Raw genomic sequence first — 22245 nt, forward strand, 5'->3', positions numbered from 1 at the left:
CTCTCTCATCATTGATGTTTCTATCTCTCTCTCCCTCTCCCTTCCTCTCTCTGAAATCAATAAAGATATATTTAAAAAAATAAAAAATAAAAATAAAAATATCTAAATTCAATCAAGATAATATCACCTATTAAGAAAGTCTCAAAACTAAAGATGAGAAGTTCATTCAAAATGCAATTCAAGTTACAAACTAAACTTGAAAACCGTTTGCAATCACTTTGCCTCTGCTGTAAGAATTTTTAACACGATAAATGTATGCCATAAAAATGAATACATTTTAGATATTTCAAATCAAGGGACAGCAAGCCCATGCTCATTTCAATATGAACTGCAAATATCCATGAAACTGAACTATACATATTATGGAAGATAGTAATTCAGCAACTATAAAAATAGCACTTTGTGAAAATACTTAGTATTATCTCACTCAAATAATTTATCAGAAAAGAGAAGTTGAAAATAGTTTCTATGCTACAGATTTTGTAAGAATTAGCTGAGCAATAGGAAAGAAAACATCATTAGGATTGCATACCATTGTAGAAATACTGATTATAAAGAGGTTCAGTTCTTCGGTAAAAGTGGGATCTGAATAAAGAAATTTTTTGCATGACTACATATTTGTGTGTATGTGTACACGGATGTGTGTTCTAGAATATTCTAAATGTTCCTACCCTATCTCTTTATGCTGTTTACTCATATTTCTTGTGTCCTCATAATGCTTCTTTTAAAAGACAGTTTATAGCCCTGTTGTTATACTGGAAGACACAGGTTGTTTGTCTAGGTTTGACACTTTTTTGCCTGTGGGAAAATAGCTTGGCTGCTCTTTATTTTATTTTTTTCCTGTTGGAAGTACTTACACTAGTCTTATGAAAACAAAATTTTAATATATTTTCTTCATGCTATGTTTGGTACCTTTATGTGTTTAAGCTAATTTTTCTCCCATGGAAATATACGTCTGATTTCTAATGGAAATCTGTAGAAAATGAAATTAACCTAGCAGCATTCTACTAGGTTAACAGCATTAAGTGAGGAACACTTGTATTCTTCTTAGAGGAAAAACATTCTGAAGAAAATCTTTAGAAATTTAAAAGCACATGCAAGCAAATACTCATTTTCTAAGAATTACAAATATTTTTCAAAATAAATTATAGAAAATACTTGACTATCAACTAGATTCTCATTATTGGTAAGCTACCTGCCTTGGATACATTCAAGTTATTAATATTAGGGAAAAAAGTTTACAATATTTTTATGTTTTTTAACGGAAATAACGAAAACCAAAAAGTGTTCAAACTGAAAAGCATTTTAAAAAGATATTGTCCTGGCCAGGTAGCTCAGCTGGTTGGAGCATCGTCCTAGACACCAAATGGCTGAGGGTTTGATTCCCAGTCAGGTACATACCTAGGTTTCAGGTTTGATCCCCAGTTGGGGTGCATACGGGAGGCAAGAGATCAATGTTTCTCTCTCACATCTCTCTGACATCGATGTTCCTCTCTCTCTCTCTCTCTCTCTCTCTCTCTCTCAATCTCTCTAAGAGAAGTCAATAAACGTATCTTTGGGTGAAGATAAAAAAAAAATCATACAAAGCAGAGTTCAGAACACCTTACCACCACAGAAAGGGTTGGAAATCACTTAATTCACCAATAATTTATCAAAGGCTCACTGGTGAATCTGTTCCCTTTGTTAGAAGATTGTATTATGCACAGGGATGGGAGGTATGATACGTGTAAGGTGTGGTTTCTGTTTTGATGATATTTATAATCTAGGAAGGAAGGTAAAACACTTTTTTAAATTAAAAAAACTACTTAAGAATAAAATACATTTTAAGATAAAATAGTCCAAGGTTTGAGATATAATAAAGCAAGAAAAGAAAGCACAGGGGTCTGAGGAAATCTTTTTGAAAAATACCTATCTCATGGCAGATCTCCCCCCTCCCTTCTTTGCATTAATAAGATGAAGCTTCCATGTTCTGTGCCCACCAAGGAGAAAGAGCCCCTCTTCCTCAACACTGACCACCCTAAGTCCGGTCCCATGGCCTTCAGAACCCGGTCCCACTCACACCCCTCCATGGGCAGCTTTGTCAGGCACGACCCTCCTGTATGAGGCACCCTGGATGATTTTGTTTAGCCCACTGGCCTAAACATGTCTTAAACCAGACCAGCTGCAAGGACTGGCGAAGACCAGTGATGCTTTCTGCCCCGTGATATTCATTGACCAGCATCGCTGCTCTGTTTAGGAAAGAAGTTATCTTCTCTGAAAATGTTGTTTTTTATTGGATCATAATTATTACTTAAGCACCAGAGAATGCATCTTCTCTGAGTAGAAAGGGAGATGAAAATTTCCATGGAATAGTGGGGATACTTAGATCTGGGGTCTTATTCCTATTTCCCGTGTAAACTTTGGAAAATTGTTTAATTTCTTTGCTTCACCTCATACAAATAAATCACCTCATTTGTAAAAATGCAGATAGTATCATTTACTTCATAGACTTGAGATAAAGATGAAATGAGTTAGCAATATATGTAAGTTTCCTAGGCTAGGGTCTGATGCATAGTAGTAGACTTTTCACAGCTCTTAAGTTTCTCCTACCACCCTGGAGTGAAAGAAAGAAGGCAGCACAGAATGGTGAGTCAGCAACCCCAGATTCTAACAGTAAATGGTAAATTTACTAGTTGCGATTTGTGTTAGATCTTAAGGGAAACTGTGCACGGGGATTACTAGATAGGAAGTGGTTAGAATGCCACCAAGAGAGGGAGAGGGACAGGAAGCAGGCTGAGCATGAACAAAGATGAGGAAGGTAGAAAGGCACAAACGTGAGACTCGGTAGAAAAAGCTTGGCACTAGAGAAAACGGCTATTGTTAGATGCATTCTGTTTATTCTCTTATTTTTGTTTCTTGCAATATGATAGAGTATTTTAGACTTTTGATTTCAACCTCCCAGACTTCAGGCTCTTTAACCAGGATATAGCCCGCAGGCATTATTAAAATGCTTTTTCATGCTTTTATGCCCTTACATACTTTCCCTGGGTATTTCTTCCTTCTGGAGTGGTCTGCTGGTCCGCCAAGCCTTAGCTAAATGATCACTTGTGAACCCTTCCCTTCAAACCTACTTTGCCCCGAGGTGTACAAACCTGCTGCATCCACCTTGTTTCCATAACATATGAAAGCAATGCATCACCTGTCGTGTTGTAGGGTAAATTATGTGCATGCCTCGGCTCTCCAGCAACACTGGATGCCTTAAGAGACAGTTTTGTCTTCATATCCTACATGCTTAGCAGCCATTTGCCCACTAACTGGTGCTCACAGTTAATTTCTGGAGTAGCCTCACCAGGGGCAGTTAAGCAGGTGAGAGAAGGAAAGAGTTTCCTTCCCTCATCGGCTTCAGCCAAGCAGAGGCAGGCAGCCTGCCAGCCCGGTCAAGGGACTGGGAGGAGGCTTCCCCCCTCTGCTGTCCAGCCCAGGAGAACAGAGGACTTGGCCCCGCTGTCCAGCTAGTCTCTGCCTCCTGGGCCTGGCAATAGGCATTCAGCCCTGGGGGGTCCTGGCCTCGCCTAGGTACTGGTAGGCCGATCTTTTGCTAGGACTTGCTGTGTCACTTTCTTTGCCCCAGGGTTCTCCAACTAATTTCATTTTACCCACTAGGGATCAAGTCTGGAAGGGCTTCAACTTTTCCTGCCAGAACTTCACCAGAGCTTGAGTCCTCACTTGCACCTGGCTGCCGGCTGCCTCAAGGGTGGTGAGCAATTTTTACTCAAGGCAAACTATTTATGGAAGTGTAATACCTATACAGAAAACTGCACAAGAAAGATTACAAATTGGTGACCTTTTATAAAGCAAACACCTTTGCAACTAGCACTCAGATCAAGACACAGGTTTCCTGAACCCCAGTGACTCTTCATGTGTCTTCTGAGTCACTGTCGCCTCCTCACTAAGGGTAACCCCACCCTGGCTCTTAACGTTACAGATGAGCTTTTCTAACCTTGAACTCTTATTTCATGGGATCATCCAGTGTGCGCTCTGTGGTATCTGTCTCTCTCCGCTCATCATTATATTTGTGACATTAATCCACGTTGTTATGTGTAGTTTTGTTTAACTCATTCTAATTTGCTGTATCTAGTTAAATATACTAAAATTTATTATCCATTCTACTAAATGGGTGTTTGGGTTGTTTCCATTTTTTGGCTATTACAAATACTTCTGCTATGAACAAGCTGGTATTTTGATACACATATATACACATTTCCAGTGGGTAATGAAATAGGAGCAGAATAAGTTAGTTATATGAATATTCAACTTTATACTGAACCTGCTAACTGGGATTAGAGATAAAGTGAGACCATTCAGGTGGGCATCTTTCCAGAGTTCCTAGTGTTATCTCCCGTCAAGTTTTCATGAAAACCACTTTCTCTGCTTGTAAGAGCCTAACCTTCCCTAGTATCTCAGGCTGGATATATTTTACTCGTCCTTTAAAATTTAAGTATAATAACACTTCCACCATGAGTAGTCCCTTAAACTGTGATCCACCCGTTTGGGTTAGATCCCCCAGGTGTGTGCCTGTGTGTGATGACCTCCACATTTATCACAGCACTAACCCGCCTTGCATTTTACTTGTCAATTTCTGCTTATTGATCTCTGGTACTAGACTGTTATTTCCCTGAAGGTAAAGATTCCCAGTATTTACAAAATCTCACAGAAGGCATATATATAGTATGCACTCAAGTAATGCTTGTTAAATAATTGAATGAGTGAATGGATTCTCAAAAGAGACCCATGAGCTGAACAGTATGAATTGAGGGGAGCGTGGCGGATGTTGTACAATCAGGTGTGATTTCAACAGACTAAAGATGAAGGTATTGAAATCAGAGTGGGAGGGAGGGAAGGCAGGCAGGATGGTCTAGATGCTAGTGATATTATAAAAAAAAGGTCAATAAGATGTGATGACTGTGGTGATTTCAATGCAAGAAGAAAAAGCTATTTGCCAGTCTGCATGACTGGGAGAATAAGCTGTTAACAGAAGAAAGAACAGGGGGACTTTCTAGTGGGGATTAAGCCAGTGGGAAAGTAAATAATAAGCTTTATCAGGCAAGGAGAGTTTAGGTGAAGGTGACAATGGAACATCTTAGGTAAAAAATTCCATCAGCCCTGGCTAGCGTGGCTCAGTTGGTTGAGCTTTGTTCCCATGCATGGAGAGGTTTCTGGTTCAATTCTCTGTCCGGGCACATGGCTCGATTCCCTGTAGAGGGTGCTACCAGGAGGCAGCCAATCCATGTTTCCCTCTCACATCAATGTTTCCCTCTCTCTCCCTTCCCCTTCCTCGCTCTCCAAAAATCAATAAAAAACATTTAAAAAAAAATTCCAGCAGACAACTAGAAACAGAGAATTCGACTTCAGGAAAGACAAAGAGATGAAGGGGCTAGATGTAGATCTTTGTAGTCAAACCATGGAAGTTATAGTTTATAGTGAACCTCAGGGAATAGGTGAGGTTCCTAGGAAAATGTGAAGAAAACACTGTCAAAAGCAGGAGGAAGACCAAGAAAGAGGCAGCAGAAAACGCAATGATCTGCCTGATAAGTTACAGGAGAGATAGAGTTTGTGAAAAAGGAGGAGCCAGAGGATGTCAGGGTTGATAGCGTGTCAACTGCAGAAGAGAAGCTAAAGGCTGCTGATCTGTGATGAACAGAGCAGTGGTTATTTGAGTGAGCTGTAATTTGCAGCTTCAAAAACACTTTAAAATGACTTAAGATGTTCTTCAAATCTCAGAACTCAGATGTCTGATTTAACTCACTCCTTCTGAAGCCAGCTAAACCTAGAACACAAAGCTTCCGTGATTCATCCAAGGCAGAATACAAACTGACAACCCAAGCACCTGATCCAACTGACAGTTTTGTTGGCCCTACATGAAAATAAAAATTTTACCTCCAATTTTTCATGATCCTCATTAATCTTTACGATCTAACACTTGGCCTGCTTCAAGTGTCTCAATTATCTGCCTCAGAATTTTATCATTTGAATACACAAACTCTGGCCTAAGGTTATAAAGATAATAGCACTTGGGCAAAAAGTAATGTTGTATGGATTCTTTCCTCTCTGTCATATTGCCTATTTTTTATAACTCATGAACATTATTAATAAATTCTACTGATGTACTTTTTTGCATAACTTCACTGTATTTAAATCACGGCCCAGGCAATGTGTTAGATCATGAATAGGGTGGCATGGCAAATTAAATATGCAAGTTTAATATAAACATGTAAAATATAACGGGGAGTTGTGGACCAAGATCAGTGCGGGTAACTCAAACACATAATTGTCACCAAGTTTCTCGCCAAGGTTTTTTGTTCCCTTGTGCCCCTCTAGGTCAACTTTATGAACCAAGACCACAGAGGATGCCTTGACACCTTCATGATGGCACTAAAAACAAAAGGATCAATCAGCTCTGGGAAAATAAGATTCATTTTTCTCTTCCTTAGATAAAAAGAACATAATCCAGACGGTTTTGCCATTAGTCAGTCTACTGGCGGTGAATTTAGATATTCAGCATTTGTCATGGCTAAAGATCTATTAACAACCTCTAATGAGAGGAGTTAAATAATCACTTTGTTGAGGAAAAAAGTGTGAAAACATGCATAATCCTGCCTAGCTGATGGCCTTTATCTCTGATGTAAACACATCTGTGTCTGTAGTCACAAAACAAAAATACCAGAACTTTATGTAAGTTCAGTACAAGAATTTATTTAGATTACGATTTATTTGAGGTGACTCAGAAAGCTAACAAAAGATGTTATACTATGAATTAAAGAAAGATTAATGCAATATGGCTTAATATCAAAATTAAGAGGCTTAGCTTTTGTTTGATATTACCAAAGCACAACCCAGTGGTATCCAATAGGTAATTTAAATACTCATGGTATACTTAAGGATTCAACACCAGATTTGAAAAATTGAATAGTTGGCTTTGATAGATTTCAACAATATTTAACTTTTCATTAAAAAAGTTTGAACATCTTTAGTAAAAGATTACTCCCAAATTAAGTAATTACTGAAAAGAAGCCTTAGGCTTCTCAGAAATACTATACCACGCTTCTTCATTTCAGCCAAAATAGACTCACTAGACTTGACCCCCAAATTTCCAAAACAAAGAAATGAATTGTAGACAGTCTGATATATAAGCTAGAAACAAACCTCTTTATCAATATTTCTAGCAAAAACTTTTCTTTGACTGATGCCTTACAGTGTACTAGATTTTCTGTTCACAAACTTCAATTTCCCAATCACATCAACAGATGAATAAAAGAAAACGATTTCTTCCCCATGAGGAAAACTTAACGTATGGAACAAAATGTTCTACCACTGAACAAACTGTGATCAGTGTTACGCAGAAGGATGACATCTGCTGACTCTAGAGACAGAAGATACGTGGCTCAATACACAGCCTTGATATTTGCTTAGCTGCCAGGGCTGGAGTTGTGCATAAACTTCAGTGAACATCAGTCTGGGTTTTTAAGGGTTTTTTTTTTTTTAATTTTTATTTTAAGACTGTGTATTCTAGAACTTAAAATTCTCAATTCCATGACCTCTTTTCCCCTTTCACATGACCTGTATGTCTTATGATTAAAAGAATGTAGTGAAACTGGTGGTAATCAAGTGCAGCAGGCTAAAACTGACATGAGGTGTCAGGAAAATCGTGAAGATATGCAAAAACCCAACTGTGTTGCTAATTTCTGCTCTGAAATGTTACGGAATGGGCAAATCCCTACACACTGGCAAATACAAAAATGTAAAAGTTACTATAAAATGTTTTTCAATATGGCTTGTCAATGTGCTAACAATAAATTTACTTACGGTACCTATATACTAAGTTGCTGCTAATGTTAATTTATCCAAAAACTCTCATAAAGTTAGGAAATTTAAAGATAACTTGAATATAATTTAATTAAGCAATTTAAAATTATTTCTCCAATTTAACTTTAGAAAACTGGTAAAAATATTTTGAAGTATTGCATAATCGAATGAAAAAAAATCAAGGCTAGCATTGGATTTTTCTCTACAATTTTTGAAACAAAACAAAATTTCTACTAAATCCTACTTTTCTCTTCTTCAGCGACTTCACCACCCTGATACCACATGCCCCTTTTATGCCCTTTCTATTCTTCACAGACATTATACCTACAGATCTATACAGATATACTTTATTTCTTATCTATTTATTTATATTTTCATTGTGCAAGTGGTAAGAACACATTTGAACCAGGCTTTCGAAGTGACCCTTCCCTTTATACTTGTTTCCTAGAGAAGTTACGCAAACATCCTAAATGAATCCAACCCGGGCACTAATAAACTGCAAAGCCGATGAGCCAAACGGGCCTCCGACGCGGGCTGCGCGCTCACCTGTAGAAGTACGAACACCCCCTGACTGTGTTGTGAGTGAAATGTTCCTGAGTCTTCTCATTGCCAAAGTCCTCCAGGGGGTCTGACCACAGGATGTCGCACATAGGTCCATAAGCAGGTGGTTCTTTGAATCGGTCTAACTAAGAAAAATAGAAGACAGAGAGCAAAATACTAATCTTTGGAAACTTGGAATTCAGGAAACAGAAGCAAGCAGAATTCTGCAACACCCCCCACGTCTCCCCAAGCACAGAGCCTCCCTGCCCCTCTCCTCCTGCCAGCTCCCCCTCCTCCTTGGCTCTCCCCGTTCTTTGACTCTTCCTCTCTCCAACTGTCCTTCCTGCTTCCTCCCGATGAGCTCACACACTATCTGCCTTCACCCCACCCTTTACTTCCCTGCTGCCTCTTGGGTTCCTAACTTTTGACTCCCTTTTATCTTTTTCTCTTCCCCTAACTTATTTTAGCTATCCAAGTGTTTTAGTCATTGTCCGCTAATGTGACTGTCTGCGTTTCATTGCTTGAGGAAGAGCTTTTATGTTATTCTGACTTTGGGGAGATTTCTATTACTGCTTCCATTACACTGTGACTTAGAAAACTGGTTGAGAACCAGTTATGGTGTTTACATTTAACAATATGATTCTGAGAACAGATGGCTTTCATTTTAAGAGGCGCACTTGCTTTAGGACATTTTGGGTATTCACTCATTGGGGGCTATCTAGGTATTTAATTAAACTACAAGCCTATTCTAGTTTATCTTACTGGTTACAAACCAACTGTAATGATAAGCAGTGAAATAAACCCAAATTTAGCTGGTTTTCTTTTGCTCACAGTTCTGTTTCATAGTTTTACTGGAAGCCCTTCATATGAAATCCATTTTCCAGTTATAAATGTTTAGCAAAGTCATATTTCAATTTTAAAAGGTGCACTTAGAAGGTATGAGCAATACAGCTGCAAATGACATTTTGCCAACAATTTTATAATACTGTCACTTTCCTTTAGTTTATCATGATTTAACTGCAATTAAAGGATCTTTAGTAAAGTTAGCAGATATTAAAGGCTCTTGAAAAGAAATGCATTAAGCAGCTATGCAAACCCATTAAAGATAGATATTCTTTATAGTCAATGCTTTAATATTTTTTAAAAAAACACCCATAGGGATAGGTGAAGAAGTGAATATATTAAGGCTGACAGCCAGTCAAATTATCTTTTTTTCCTGAGACACAGAAGGTGATGTAAACCATGGTTTTGCTACACACTGTTTTTTACTAGTATCTAAAAAGAATGAAGCAATATTTCACATTTTCAACACCCAATGAAAAACTTCAGGACAAAATCCTCTATATTTCAACCATTATGTTATCCATAAAACATGCACTGCAAACTTAGAAATGTTTGAGAGATTTAAATAATGTATGCCATTGGAACAATTCATCCTAGAAAAATAATACTAGTCCATAAAAATACAGAATTTCTTTCTGAGTAACAAGAGCTTATTATTAGGGGTAGAACAGCAGAAGACGGGAGGCTTTCTGATTAATGTGAATCCCCAGCTGAAGGTTTGTAAGGCAACCAGAATACAGAATTTCTTCTGGAAAAGTTACAAAGTGCTTTCTAAAAGTAATACTATCTACAGTAAGAATAAACAACTAAATTTTGCTAAATCAGGTAAGTGTGGTGGAAACTCTGATTGACACATGGCAAAATGCAAACCTCAAAATTATTTTGTGGCTAAGTCTAGAGCTTACTGACAAATGTAAAACTTGAACATAATATCTGAAACATGCTATTCCTGGGGACAGTAGGTGATTTTTGAAAGTCTATTTCATTTATGAGAAGTTTAGTTAACTATTCCAAGAGTCCATCAGATTGCAGAAGAATAAATTGGTTACAATCATGCAGAAAGTGAACCACTCTACACTTGACCTCCAGGACCACACTGCAGTGTCCTGTCTCCATAGTACATTAAATATGGAGCAAATATCAATGCTCTGTGTGCTACAGAACACCAGGAGCAGACGTGCCTTTAAAAAGGACACAAACACACAGAGAACAAAGCTAAGGTTTAATTAATGTACTTTAATGTACTTTTGTTTGATTGTAAGAATAAAAATCAGGTATTTCCTTTCTAATAGGAAAGTAATATAATATTACTTTTACACTTGATGACTTCAACCTTAATGACAGAGAATTAAGGGAGAATTTGAATGTTTTACTTCCCTAAATACAGTTTTTCTTTAAAACCAAGGAGCTTTTTAAAAGAATATTGAGCATAATCAAAGAAATGAAAGATTGCCTCTTCTTCCACTACATAAAACTGTCCCATATATGTTACCTTTTCTTATATGAAACATACTTCCACATTCAATCTAACTCATCTTTTTATTGGCTAAAACAAAAGGAACGGACAATGTTAAATTAAGTAGAAAATGCCTCTTTAAAAATATCTACTGTTTTTTACCTAGACACTCGATATAATCAATAGAATATTCTCATTGCCTTTGTTACTTTAAAGTTTTAAGCTGTAACAGATAGATTAAAACAATAATAATATGAACACATTTTAAAGGTCAAGTTGTGATATTTTCCCAGGAGCAAAGCAACATTTTCTAGCTATAATACACCATGAATGCACAATGGGTTCTGTTGGAAGCAAACCAAAAGGAAATGAAATCGTGTATTTTTTTTAGGAATCAAATATTTTACATTTCTAATGACACATGTCAAATGGTAAGGTGGGGTTTTAGAGATGAAAACTCTTCCAAGTGTATCTTTCTTTTTAGAAAAAAAATAATACAAAAAAGAGATTCATGACTACTTTAAATCATTTTAGTTCAAAAGGATAAAGTTAGTGATAAAGGCAGGGAAACCAATGTCTTCTCCATATTACCGAGGCACACAGAACGATTAAACTTGGAAAATAACAGAACTTACTTTTCTGATATCGTCTAAAGTGTTGATCTCTGGAGACAGACCGCCATGTACACACAGGAACTGCTGGTTCATCAAGGCAGCCAGGGGCAGGCAGTCAAAGGCGTCCATACAAGCATCATAGACGCGTTCTGAATACTTTATTTTACCTTTTAAAACATGATTTAAAAAATATTTACTCTCATGATTTCATAGAATCATATTATTAGCATATAACTAGATACTGCAAAGTTCTGAAACATGATTAAAATATTTTTTAAGGAGTTATGTGTTAACCTTTTATTGTTGCTATTCATCCACATGTTTCAGTTTTTAGTAACTTTTTATATAGCAGAGGAGAGAACTTTTGTATATAACCTTGTTATTTTATCTACAGATGTATCTCAAGAAAAATATACACAAACAAGTAGGAGACCAATAGAAAGATGGCCATAAAGCTGGTTTTCCTAAATGATCTTATAGGAAACCAGAGGGCAAGAAATTCTCTCAAGTTGTTTCTGCATTACTGCACGTTGCTTTTTTCTTGTTGACTTATATCTAATGTTTTGAGAGAAGTCACTATGCTCCATTGAATATAGGACTAAACGACAGAGACCGTTTTAAGTTTCACGGGACAATGGGGACAACTGAGAGGAGGACTTCATAAAATGTATACGAAGTATAGTCGTCACTCCTAGTATTTCTTTCTCAAGGAAGAAGTCATCTTCAATCCTGTAAAATCGACTAGAGGCTGGCAAACGTACTGCATCCCAATAGGAGCGCAAGGCTGACTCTCCTTCCCTTCGCTCTCCTTGAGCTGGGGTTAAAGAGGAGGCTTACTGTCCCCAATAGCAGCATGCTGGCTATTTTTAAAAGATTATTTAATCACTGTTTCTTAGGATAAATTACATCAAATACCAATTCAACGTTTTAGAGACTATATAACTTAAAGAGAAATTCTAAATTCCCTTAACTATCCGTACTTAGAAATATGAAACGGCATAAAATAGCGTGTTCTTTAAAAAAGTTTTTGACTTTGAAGCAAGAGATCATATTGTAATGTGCACTTGGTATAGATTAAAATGATTATTTAGTGCCTACGGTGTTAAAGGAAGAGGCTTGAAATATACTTACATTCTTGTTTAAATGTGAAATACTCTGTTAGATGTCTACATTCATGATTTCCACGGAGTAAAAACAGTGTTTTGGGGTAGAGAATTTTCAAGGCCCACAAGTACAGCACACACTGAGAAAGAACAAAGACATAAATATAAACATTGTATCGTTACACTTCAGTATCCCACCGCGGACACACCAGGGAAACATCCATCAGATGCTCTGCTGTGGCCCAAAGTCCCCAGAGGCTAGACCTCCTTAAGGGGGGCACTGAAAACCAAGCGGAAAACATCACTTTGGTACAAGCCGAGGTTTGTGTGAACCCCAAACATATACGGGCGCTGAGGGTCTATGAGCACGAGAAAGCCCTGGGCTGCGAGCCGGCTGCGGGAAGAAGCCTGAGTGAAAATATGCTCAGAAATGCATACAGACTGATGGGAAAGTATGACGAGAAATGTCATTAGCAATTGATAAATAAAATAAAGACACGTCTGTATAAAGCTAATTATTATTATTTTGTAAGCGGATTTGCAAGCAAACGCTGACAAGCCCAGGCTGACCCGGCCAGCGCCTGTTTCCCGCACGTCCCCCTTCACTAGCCTTCTTCGCCTCCACCGCCTTGTCTTGCATTTCAGTGCTGCTGCTGTATAAAGCCTTCGGCGGTTTTGATATGTAAATATAATTAAACTGAAGGCCAGGGAATCGCACTATAAATGCTGCTAATCGCTAGGGGACACATTTCATAGACCTTAAAACGCTCAAATTTAGTTACTTGGGTATTTCCGTTTGTGTAAAAATGAGGGCCAACTATGAATTAACTGGGTTTGGAGTATACCTCCTGGCACGTGAATTAAAATAAGCGGATACTCAAATATTAACATCAGTTTCATTATCCTCGATGGACATTCATTAAGAACCCACAGGGAACAGCAAGCCACTCTTTGAAAACAAGTATGCTATCTTACCCTCACTAGGTTTACGTTCTAAAAGTGAGGCTAAGAAGATATAGAACCATAGAAACATGAGACAAGTCTGATGCTGGTTACTAAAATCTGAAATCGAAAAACACATATTTATATTTTAATCCAGAGCTTTCCAACATAGAGTAAATATGCTGGGTCATGTCCAGAGGAAGAAGCTACTGGCAAGTCACTGGTTGTGCTACCTGTGAAGAATCATAGTGTCTGGCAATTTATTAAATGAGTGGAAATAACTATGTTCTAATATATAGCCCAAGTACTGGAGAAAACACTAATTATCAGAAAAAGTATGCATTATTGTGCTTTGCAAGCAAGATATTGTCTCCAACTATGCAATTGTGATTAAAGTAAACAAAAATCAGGGGTTGACATCAAATTATTTATATATTACTTAATCTTCTAATTAGAGTTATTAGCTAAAGTTCATGTGAAAAATGGTATTACTGTTTCTGAGAAGTTGACCAAGTGGCTTATCCGAGTGATCCTTGGAGCATCACGATCTTTTCCCTGTTATCTCAGTGTGGCTCCCTGCGTTTCCGATCACCATGTGTCAGGTTTTATAGGTGCACTTATGTGTTCTCATGAAAAGAGTTTGTATTGCTCAAGCTCATCTCACATTTCAGAGAAGATATTTATAAACCATTATCAATGTCAGTAAGAGAACTATTTCCAATTTAAAGTTTATAAGGTTGTACCTCATATACATACACATATATAAATATACATACACACTTCCAAATTGGTTTTACTTTTTGATGTCTAATTTTTTAATAGAAATGGTTATGTAAAGTCTTTAAAAATTATATTTACTTGTTGAAATTGCTACACTTAATGCATGCTATTTTTATATTGGGGGAAAGAATACATATGTTGGCTATACTGTAGCTACTTTTTAGAAATGTTTTATCTTTTGCTTTTACTAAAGTATAACATATACAGTGAAGTGTACATATTTTTGATGTACAATTAAATGTGTATATATGTATACTCCCATGAAACTACTACCCAAATCCAGTTACATTTCATCATACAGAAGGCTCCTCTACACTCTCCCTGTCCCCCATCAATATTCTTTTGGAAATGTAACCACAATACTGAACTATTTAGATTAGTTTTGCCTGTAACAATTTATTTTAAAGCAAAGCTATTATCTCTCCAACTAAAATCTAAAATGCAATTTTTAACCCCACTCAAATATCAGCAGAGGAATCATACTCTAGAACCCATGTTTTCTTTTTTGCCATCTGTGACAGATCCATTCTTGACACTAGTAGGTGGCTTTATCACCTCTAGGCTTAATTACTGCATCTCTTTCATAACTGAAACCTCAAAAAGTGATCCAGAAATATTCCATGATGTCCCATCACACCTATCTACTTTTTAAATGATTCAATACACAGTGAATGTCCCTTATTACTTAATGGATGTGAAGCACCTAGTATATAGTAGGAGTTTAGGAAATATTAGCTCTTTTTTCTGTAAATGTATAACTGAGAAAGAACATAGGAACACAGAAAGCAGAAAGGGAGGGAGGGAGAGAAGGAGGGAGGGAAGGAAAGGAAGGGGGTGGAGAGAGAAAGAAAAAGAGAAGAGAGAAAGAAAGGAAGAAAGAGAGAGAGAGAGAGAGAGAGAGAGGAGAGAAAGAGAAAATAATGCAATTTCCAAATTCTTGGCTCAAAATACCCTAAAAATAAGAATCTTGTTTTCACATTTTATTTCCTTCTCCCCTGTGGCAAGAATAAAATATCTTCCCAAACACTGGATAAAACCACGGATGCAGCCAGCGTGGAAGAAGTGGCCTGGCAAATGAAAGGGCAGGCTGGGTTGGCGAGTGGAGCCCTGTCGGCCCTCACCCCCAACATCTGGCGGGAGAGGGCTGCCAAGCACAACACTGTCTTGCTGGCAACTATTTTGCCTTCTAAAGTTCTAACATTCTGGAGAGCCGAAAATCTTAAACAAAATCATGACCTGATATTATTTTTAAAAAGGAAAGTCTCTTGTAAAATAATTCTCACAGTCAATAAGCAATGAAATACAGATCAGCTAAATAATTGGGTATTTTCATCTACGTGGTATCAGATGGCTAATTTGAGTAAAATTTTCACTGAATTAAATGGTAAGGGTGGAGACAGAGAGGCAAGTCACACTGGCCTCTTTCCAAGGTGAGATGTAAATTAGCTGCATTAATCACGTTCAGCTGGACCCTGACCGTCTTTCCAGTCTTACTCTAAACAATTAAACAGATATTTACAGTTTAAAATCAGTTTGGGTTACTCAACAGAGAAAGTGAGCATCTTCTATCTTTCTATTAATTTTCATCACAAAGGTAGTCTTGTATCTAACGTATCCATCTTCCTTTCTGAAGCAACATTAAGGATATCATTTTCTCTATTAGTTTAACAATTGTGGTGCAATAGCTTTGTAGTTCAGGCCTTTTAATGATAAGTAGTATTCCTGAAAACTTGCAGAGGGGATTAGAGGAGGAAGCAAGCAAGTAAAAAGTATGTATACAGCTTCAAACATACATCAATCAGCTCTCTAAAGTAACTACCCAGGCAGTGACACATTCCAATAAAAAATACCATCTCTCACTCGTAAGACAGCCAAGTGAAGGATGTGCATTGGCTGGGAAAAGATCTAAACTCCTGCAGTGTCAAAGGCAGCTCCTCCTAGACATTCGCCGGGTGTGACAGGCACGCAGGGAAGCCTCGCGGACTAGCAGCGCTCCACACAGACGATCCGCTGCAGGGAGACAGTTTCTTCCCTGTGTCTGTGGCATCCCTCTGCCACCTAACACTGCCTGCTGCATGGCTCGCTTGTCACTCTCAGGCAGAGGCATGGAGCATTGCTCGACTTGCTGCGGTTCATTCTAGTCTATGGAGTTCACTGCTAATAAACACAACTCTTCGTGCTTAAACGTGTTTGGGGACTGGGCTGAGATCTGGATGTAAGTACAGTGTGGGGGGGGGGGGCTTGCTGCTAAGCTCCAGGCAGTGCCAGGCGCAAGGGCTAGAAAGGGAGCCCGAGGAAGCGAACAGAAGGAAACAGCTGTGTGCGCCCGTTTGCAATTCTGTTTTTCCCCGCCTTCCCACAGAAACACACTCAGGCGTGGACCTGTATATACACACATGCTTGATCAAAGACGTTAGGTAGCATAATGCAATCATCAGAAAGAGGATGGTATTTGGTGCGAGACAAATTATTACCCCAAACAAAATGACCTCTTTCATCACTACTCAAAAGCTTGCTTGTTTTATTTGGGCTAACTTTGTGGGGAACGGTTTCTGATCTTGGCAAGAAGAGAAGGTGGGGGGAGAGGCAGGGAGCGAGTACATAAAATGAGCTCTGTGTACTGCCCAGAGCACATTACCTGGTGCCCGTAAACACTACCCGACAGAGGCTGTCTGAAATCCGAGCCCACTCTTCAAAGCCGATTTGGTAAAAATTAAACTTAAGTGCTCTTCTTTGCCCAGAGGCGAGCCAAAGGACGGTACCCGCAGTGGTGCCCTGAATTATTCAGATGAATGAGGGACCTTTTGAAGCCTGTTAGGGTAGTGCATGCTGAAAAACTGCGCTCTTAGTTTAGGATTCTTAAACTAACCTCACTGTCCTCAAAAAAGAATATTTTACATGGAGTGCTGTGACCTTCAGAATGGATGGGTGGGGAGAGGGCTGTGCGTGCGTGTTTGCACACGCGTGAGCGAAGGTGAGATTGTCTGCCCGTTTCTGCACTCCTGAGGTGTCCACTTTCTGGTGTTTTTTTTAGTGAAGACATGGCCAAGATATGGGGAGCAGTTGAAAGAGCACAGACTTTGAATCCCAGCACAGCCATTTACTACGTGAGCGACTCCCTGAGCCGGGCTTTCTGCAGGCATAAAAGGAAGACATGTACACGCTCCGTGCAACGCTGCTTGGGAAAAATGAGATCATTTATACCTCGCCAACAATAGCGTTTGTAGCATGCAAACAATGTCGGCTTCCTTAATACACAATAAAAAGCCCCAAAGTATTCTCAGTAAGTATATTTTATATAAATGTCTGTTCTATTTTAAATATGACAATATCACTGAGAAATCCCAAAGTCCCTCAAAGGTCACTGTTGAATAAAAATGGATCGTTTTACATGTAAGACTCTATCACTTTTTTGTCATTTCTGTATGCATGTGGCAAGTCCCTGGGGCTGTACTCTCAGACTCTTGGAATTTAATTAAAGAGCTCTTTCTGACGATGGGGACTCTGATAGATGCTTCTCAGAACTTTTAAATGTCCTGTGAAGCCTACATTTTACGTCACCAACATTTGGTTTCATTCTTTGATCCTCTGCTTGAATTTAAAAGGTGATTATTACACAAAATATCACAACTTTCATAGTTCAAATATCTAGATTAATTTACACTAAAAAAAAATCTGCTGAGAAACAAGTTTGTGATTCCTGCTTCTGAACTTCTTTCGCTTAAGGAAACAGAGTTCTAAAAAGCTCTAATTAGGGGGAGGTTAGGAAATTTCAAATGGTTTGAGGCCAGAGTTTCAGAAGCACTAACTCTTTGAGTAAAAAATAAAAGGTAAATAAAGACCAATAAGTTTAAGAAATACTATCCAAAACTGGAATTGGTGAAATAATGAAGTCCATCTGTGTCATATGATTTAGTACTTTATCTTTATTACTAAATTAATAAGAAACAGTGTTACTGTCTTTGATTAAGTAAAAAAAAAAAAAAATTAAGTTGTTAAAAATCATAAATATTATGATATTAAAAATATTTTCACCATCACACTCTAACATTTGGCTAATAAAAATAATCATTCCCATCAGGATAGTCTTGCTTAGGTGACGTTCGAGGAAATTAGAACACCTATTTCATTCATCCTCAGAGCCTTTTATAGCATATAAATGTTAAATAAATAAGATGAATTTTAGTGTTACTAAAATAATTTTTAAAAATATCCACACAACTTTAAGTAGCAGGAACTCTTCACCCCGCATTGCTGTTTTCTGCCTCTGCAGTCTTTCTCAAATCTGGCTGCACAGTGGAGCCACCTATGGTCACATCAACAAATATGGCCCAAGTTGAAGTAATTGTGCCACTTCTGGGAAATAAACGTCCTTAAATGAGAGGAAACGCCCTTCTCTTTCCCAGTTTCCTTCTAGCTGAATGTAATGTGGGAACAGGTTGGCTGAAACTGGGGTAGCAGCCGTCTTGGGTCAAGAGGTTGCCTTTGAAATGAGAACACGCACATCAGAGCAACAAGGCAGAAAGGGTCTGGCACGGTGCTTGTCACACCAGCCCATCTGAGGGCTTTTACTGGAGAGAGAAATAAACTATTATCTTGTTCAAACCACCATTGTGCAGGGCTTTTTTCCCCTCTTACTCTTGGCAGTTACTAGCCCTAATGTGACATAAAGGTCTTACAAATTTGTACTCAATCACACTTCCCTGCCAAGCTGGACAAGTGAGCCCCCGAATGAGGTCTACGAGGGTTACCAGCCTTTCCCTCTATACTCTCCTCCTCGATTTCCCTCCTAGCAGATCTTACTGGTTCTCTTCCTCCATCTTCTCCAGCCGTGTGTGTGCTCTCAATATTCTCCCACTTTTCTGTATCCAAATGGCAATTACTTTCTGTACCTCCTTTATCACAAGATTTTAATAATCAATTAAAATAATAATTGAATCCTAGATGACCACCTGTTCTTGCTTTTGATTCTACAGAGTTTTTTATAGGTATGTTTTCCAACACAGATGTAGTTTTTCTAGAGAGCAAGGATATATATTTCTTCAAATCCTCTATAGTCCCAATCATAGTACATATATATTTTATGTGCTTGATAATACATGTTTACCAAATAAAATTCTAAAAATGTACTTTCCAAAGTCTATTTTGGAAAAATCCAAAAATGGATTTATATACAACAACACATTATACATACACATATACATATATGTGTGTGTGTGTGTGTGTATAGTCAGTGAATTGAGGTGAAGAGAATTGATTAACCAAAGATAAAGTTAATATGGAAGTTTGAAAAATAAAAGCTATTTTAAGAGTGACATGTTTTTTAGTATTAAATATTCCTGCAGTAAATAAATTATGATGAAAATATAAAGATTGTAGTCTCTTTTATATGGCTATTATAAATACCTGGTGTATTTAAATGTTGGTGTGAGACTTACATAAATTTGAATTCTGTCTTTAATTAAGAAAAACTGTTTTTCTTTTAATGCTTTTTTTCCAAGAACACTTATAATGCCAGCTACTAAGCATAAACTGTTTCTTTAAAACTTATTCCTGCTTCGACCATTCCTTTTAGTAAGTTTAATAAGCCCTTTCGATGAATGACGCCACGTGAAGCACCAGGAGGAACAAACAGCTGAATGAAACAAGATGCTTGCCTTCATTTTGAATGTAATTTCTACTTGAAGCAGATGGGAGGCTGGGGGAGAGCCTCTACTCAAAGGTTATCTGTAGCATTTTAATTAATGAGTTTAACAAATTACCCTGGTTAGATGACAAGTGTCAAAAGACAAACACAACACTTGCAAGTGTACTCACACAAAGTCACACACACGAATGCAGACACAGAGGCACACTTGCACTGGGCTATCAACTTACAAAAATAGCTTATTATCTCATAATTGTAAGTCATAATCATGCAAGCACATTTCTGCATATTTAATCAACTCTGATTACTTCTCTCAACAGGAAACGGAACTGGGTAATGTAAATATGATGTAATTTTGCAAAGTTGCAGTTATATAAAAGGTACAAAAGGCCAAATCTTACTTTCCGCCATTTCCTTGGCATCTCTATACGTTAAAAAAGCATATGGGAATAACTGAAAATAGGAGATGTAATATCCCAAGATTTAAGTGTATTAGAGTTCACTGTTATAGACTAGGGGATTTCCTTAAGGCGATGATATTTACCACTTTTATTTTACTAAGATACTGTTGATCCATTACTGAGCAGCTAAAAAGACAGGATGTGCACTTACTTCGATACTGAAGTACCCTCTGTCAACATAGTCCCCTAAGAAGAGGTAGCGAGTGTTGGCAGGAGATCCCCCCACTTCGAAGAGCTTCATCAAGTCAAAGAATTGTCCATGGATGTCCCCACAAACTGAAAGAAACGAAGAAATTCATTTTATGGTCACATTATGTTAAGACTCTGAATTAGATAATAAAATTACAAACTTTTAGAGCCAGAGGGAATTTAGAGGCATCTTAGCCAAAACATTATTTTCCAAAACAGGAAAATGAGACAGAGATTCCAAAGTTAATTAGTGGCAGACCTGGTTCTAGCATCCAGGTCCACTAATTCACAGATTAACTGGAAAAATAAAGATAACAATAAAAATCATGGCCATTATTATTATGCACTTAACAATTCTAAATCAAGACACCGTGCTAAGAAATTTTATAAACACTTTCTAATTTAATACTAACAATGTTGTGGAATAGACATTTCCTTTTGCAGGTAAGAGATGAGGTAAAGAAAGGTTCAGGAATTTGACATAATACACATACAACTGAAGTTGGAATATACAACTCCCACATGTTACTGCCTCCTGAAGAAAAAGAACTATTGATATGTATCATAAAAACTGTAGTTCACTGAATCTAAATGCCATCAAATATAAAACACATCACGATACAGGGTTGGGCAAAGCAGGTTTATAGTTGTTCGGATGGAAAACAATACACACAATAATTAATAAATAGGAATAAACTCTTACTTCACATACAACTGTAAACCTACTTTTGCCTATCCCTGTACTATGTACTGCTGAGAAAGAAAAAAAAAATCAATTATATTTAAATACTAATGAAGTATTTTCATAAGATGAACTTCAATATTAGATGTTAAAAATGAAAAAAAAAAGTTATGAAGTGAAAAAAATATCCTGTAAAACAAAGTACAAAAAAATCACTAGGAATAGTTATTCCTTAACTTTCTTGCCTTTTAACAAAAATTATTGAAAGAGCTATGTAGTCTCTTTTCAAAAACCACTAACTTTAGCCCAGCTGGGCGTGGCTCAGCGGTTGGGCAGTGACCTAGGATCCAGGCGATCAGGTTCGATTCCCAGTCAGGGCACATGCCCGGGTTGCGGGCTCGAGCCCCAGTCGGGGGCCTGCAGGAGGCAGCTGATCAATGACTCTCTCATCACTGATGTTTTTATCTCTCTCTGTCTCTCTCTGTCTTTCTCTCCCTTCCTCTCTCTGAAATCACTAAAGATATATTTAAAAAACAAAAAAGCCACTTACTTCGTACTTATTATTTATTTTAACTATTTTTAAAGACCTAAAAAGTAAATATTGCCTCCACTACATAGATAAGAAAACCGTGTGGCTAAGAGAGGCTGGGCAAGGTCACTGTTAAACATGGATGGCCCAGGGTTTAAATTCACATCTGCCTAATTCAAAGCTTTTGCTGTCAATCACCATGTTATAATATTTTTGATATTTTATGTTTTATATATGTGTAGATATTTAATATTTCAAAATAATTTTGTGATTAAATGATGAGCATGATGTGACTGTTTCTTGGACACTAAGAGGTTCACAGAATGAATTTTATCAGTGAATACTACCTTACTTTCCTGGGCTACTGTGAGAATTAAATGTGTTAATATTATAACGGGCTTGGAAGAGTTCCTGGAATCCAATATGACCTTGATAAATGGCTACCTCTATGTGATGCCATGGGCCCCACTCTCCACCCTCTGATGTCAAAGAGAAGTACATACAACAAATGCCACCCAATGAGGCACGCCGTCAGCTTGGCTGTTCACAGCCTCCAACTCCCCATGTGACCAGGGCCTTTCATTGAATGTGACTTAGATTTAACAGCACTTCTTGAA

The 22245-nt window shown here is 37.7% G+C and overlaps 1 protein-coding gene across 2 annotated transcripts in view; it reads right to left on the minus strand.

Annotated features, from left to right (window-relative positions):
* PPP3CA (protein phosphatase 3 catalytic subunit alpha) overlaps window positions 1–22245 on the minus strand; it is a 287960-nt gene that overhangs the window by 56912 nt on the left and 208803 nt on the right. For both annotated transcript variants that reach the window (XM_081118962.1, XM_081118961.1), the window contains exons 3-6: window positions 20380–20504; window positions 12427–12538; window positions 11317–11462; window positions 8389–8528 (exon numbers count right to left, since the gene is read on the minus strand). In XM_081118962.1, the coding sequence (XP_080975088.1) occupies window positions 8389–8528; window positions 11317–11462; window positions 12427–12538; window positions 20380–20504 (523 nt within the window). The remainder of the gene's footprint in view (window positions 1–8388; window positions 8529–11316; window positions 11463–12426; window positions 12539–20379; window positions 20505–22245) is intronic.

This window comes from Miniopterus schreibersii (assembly GCF_964146895.1).
Source record: "Miniopterus schreibersii genome assembly, chromosome: 1".
Lineage (NCBI taxonomy): Eukaryota > Metazoa > Chordata > Mammalia > Chiroptera > Miniopteridae > Miniopterus > Miniopterus schreibersii.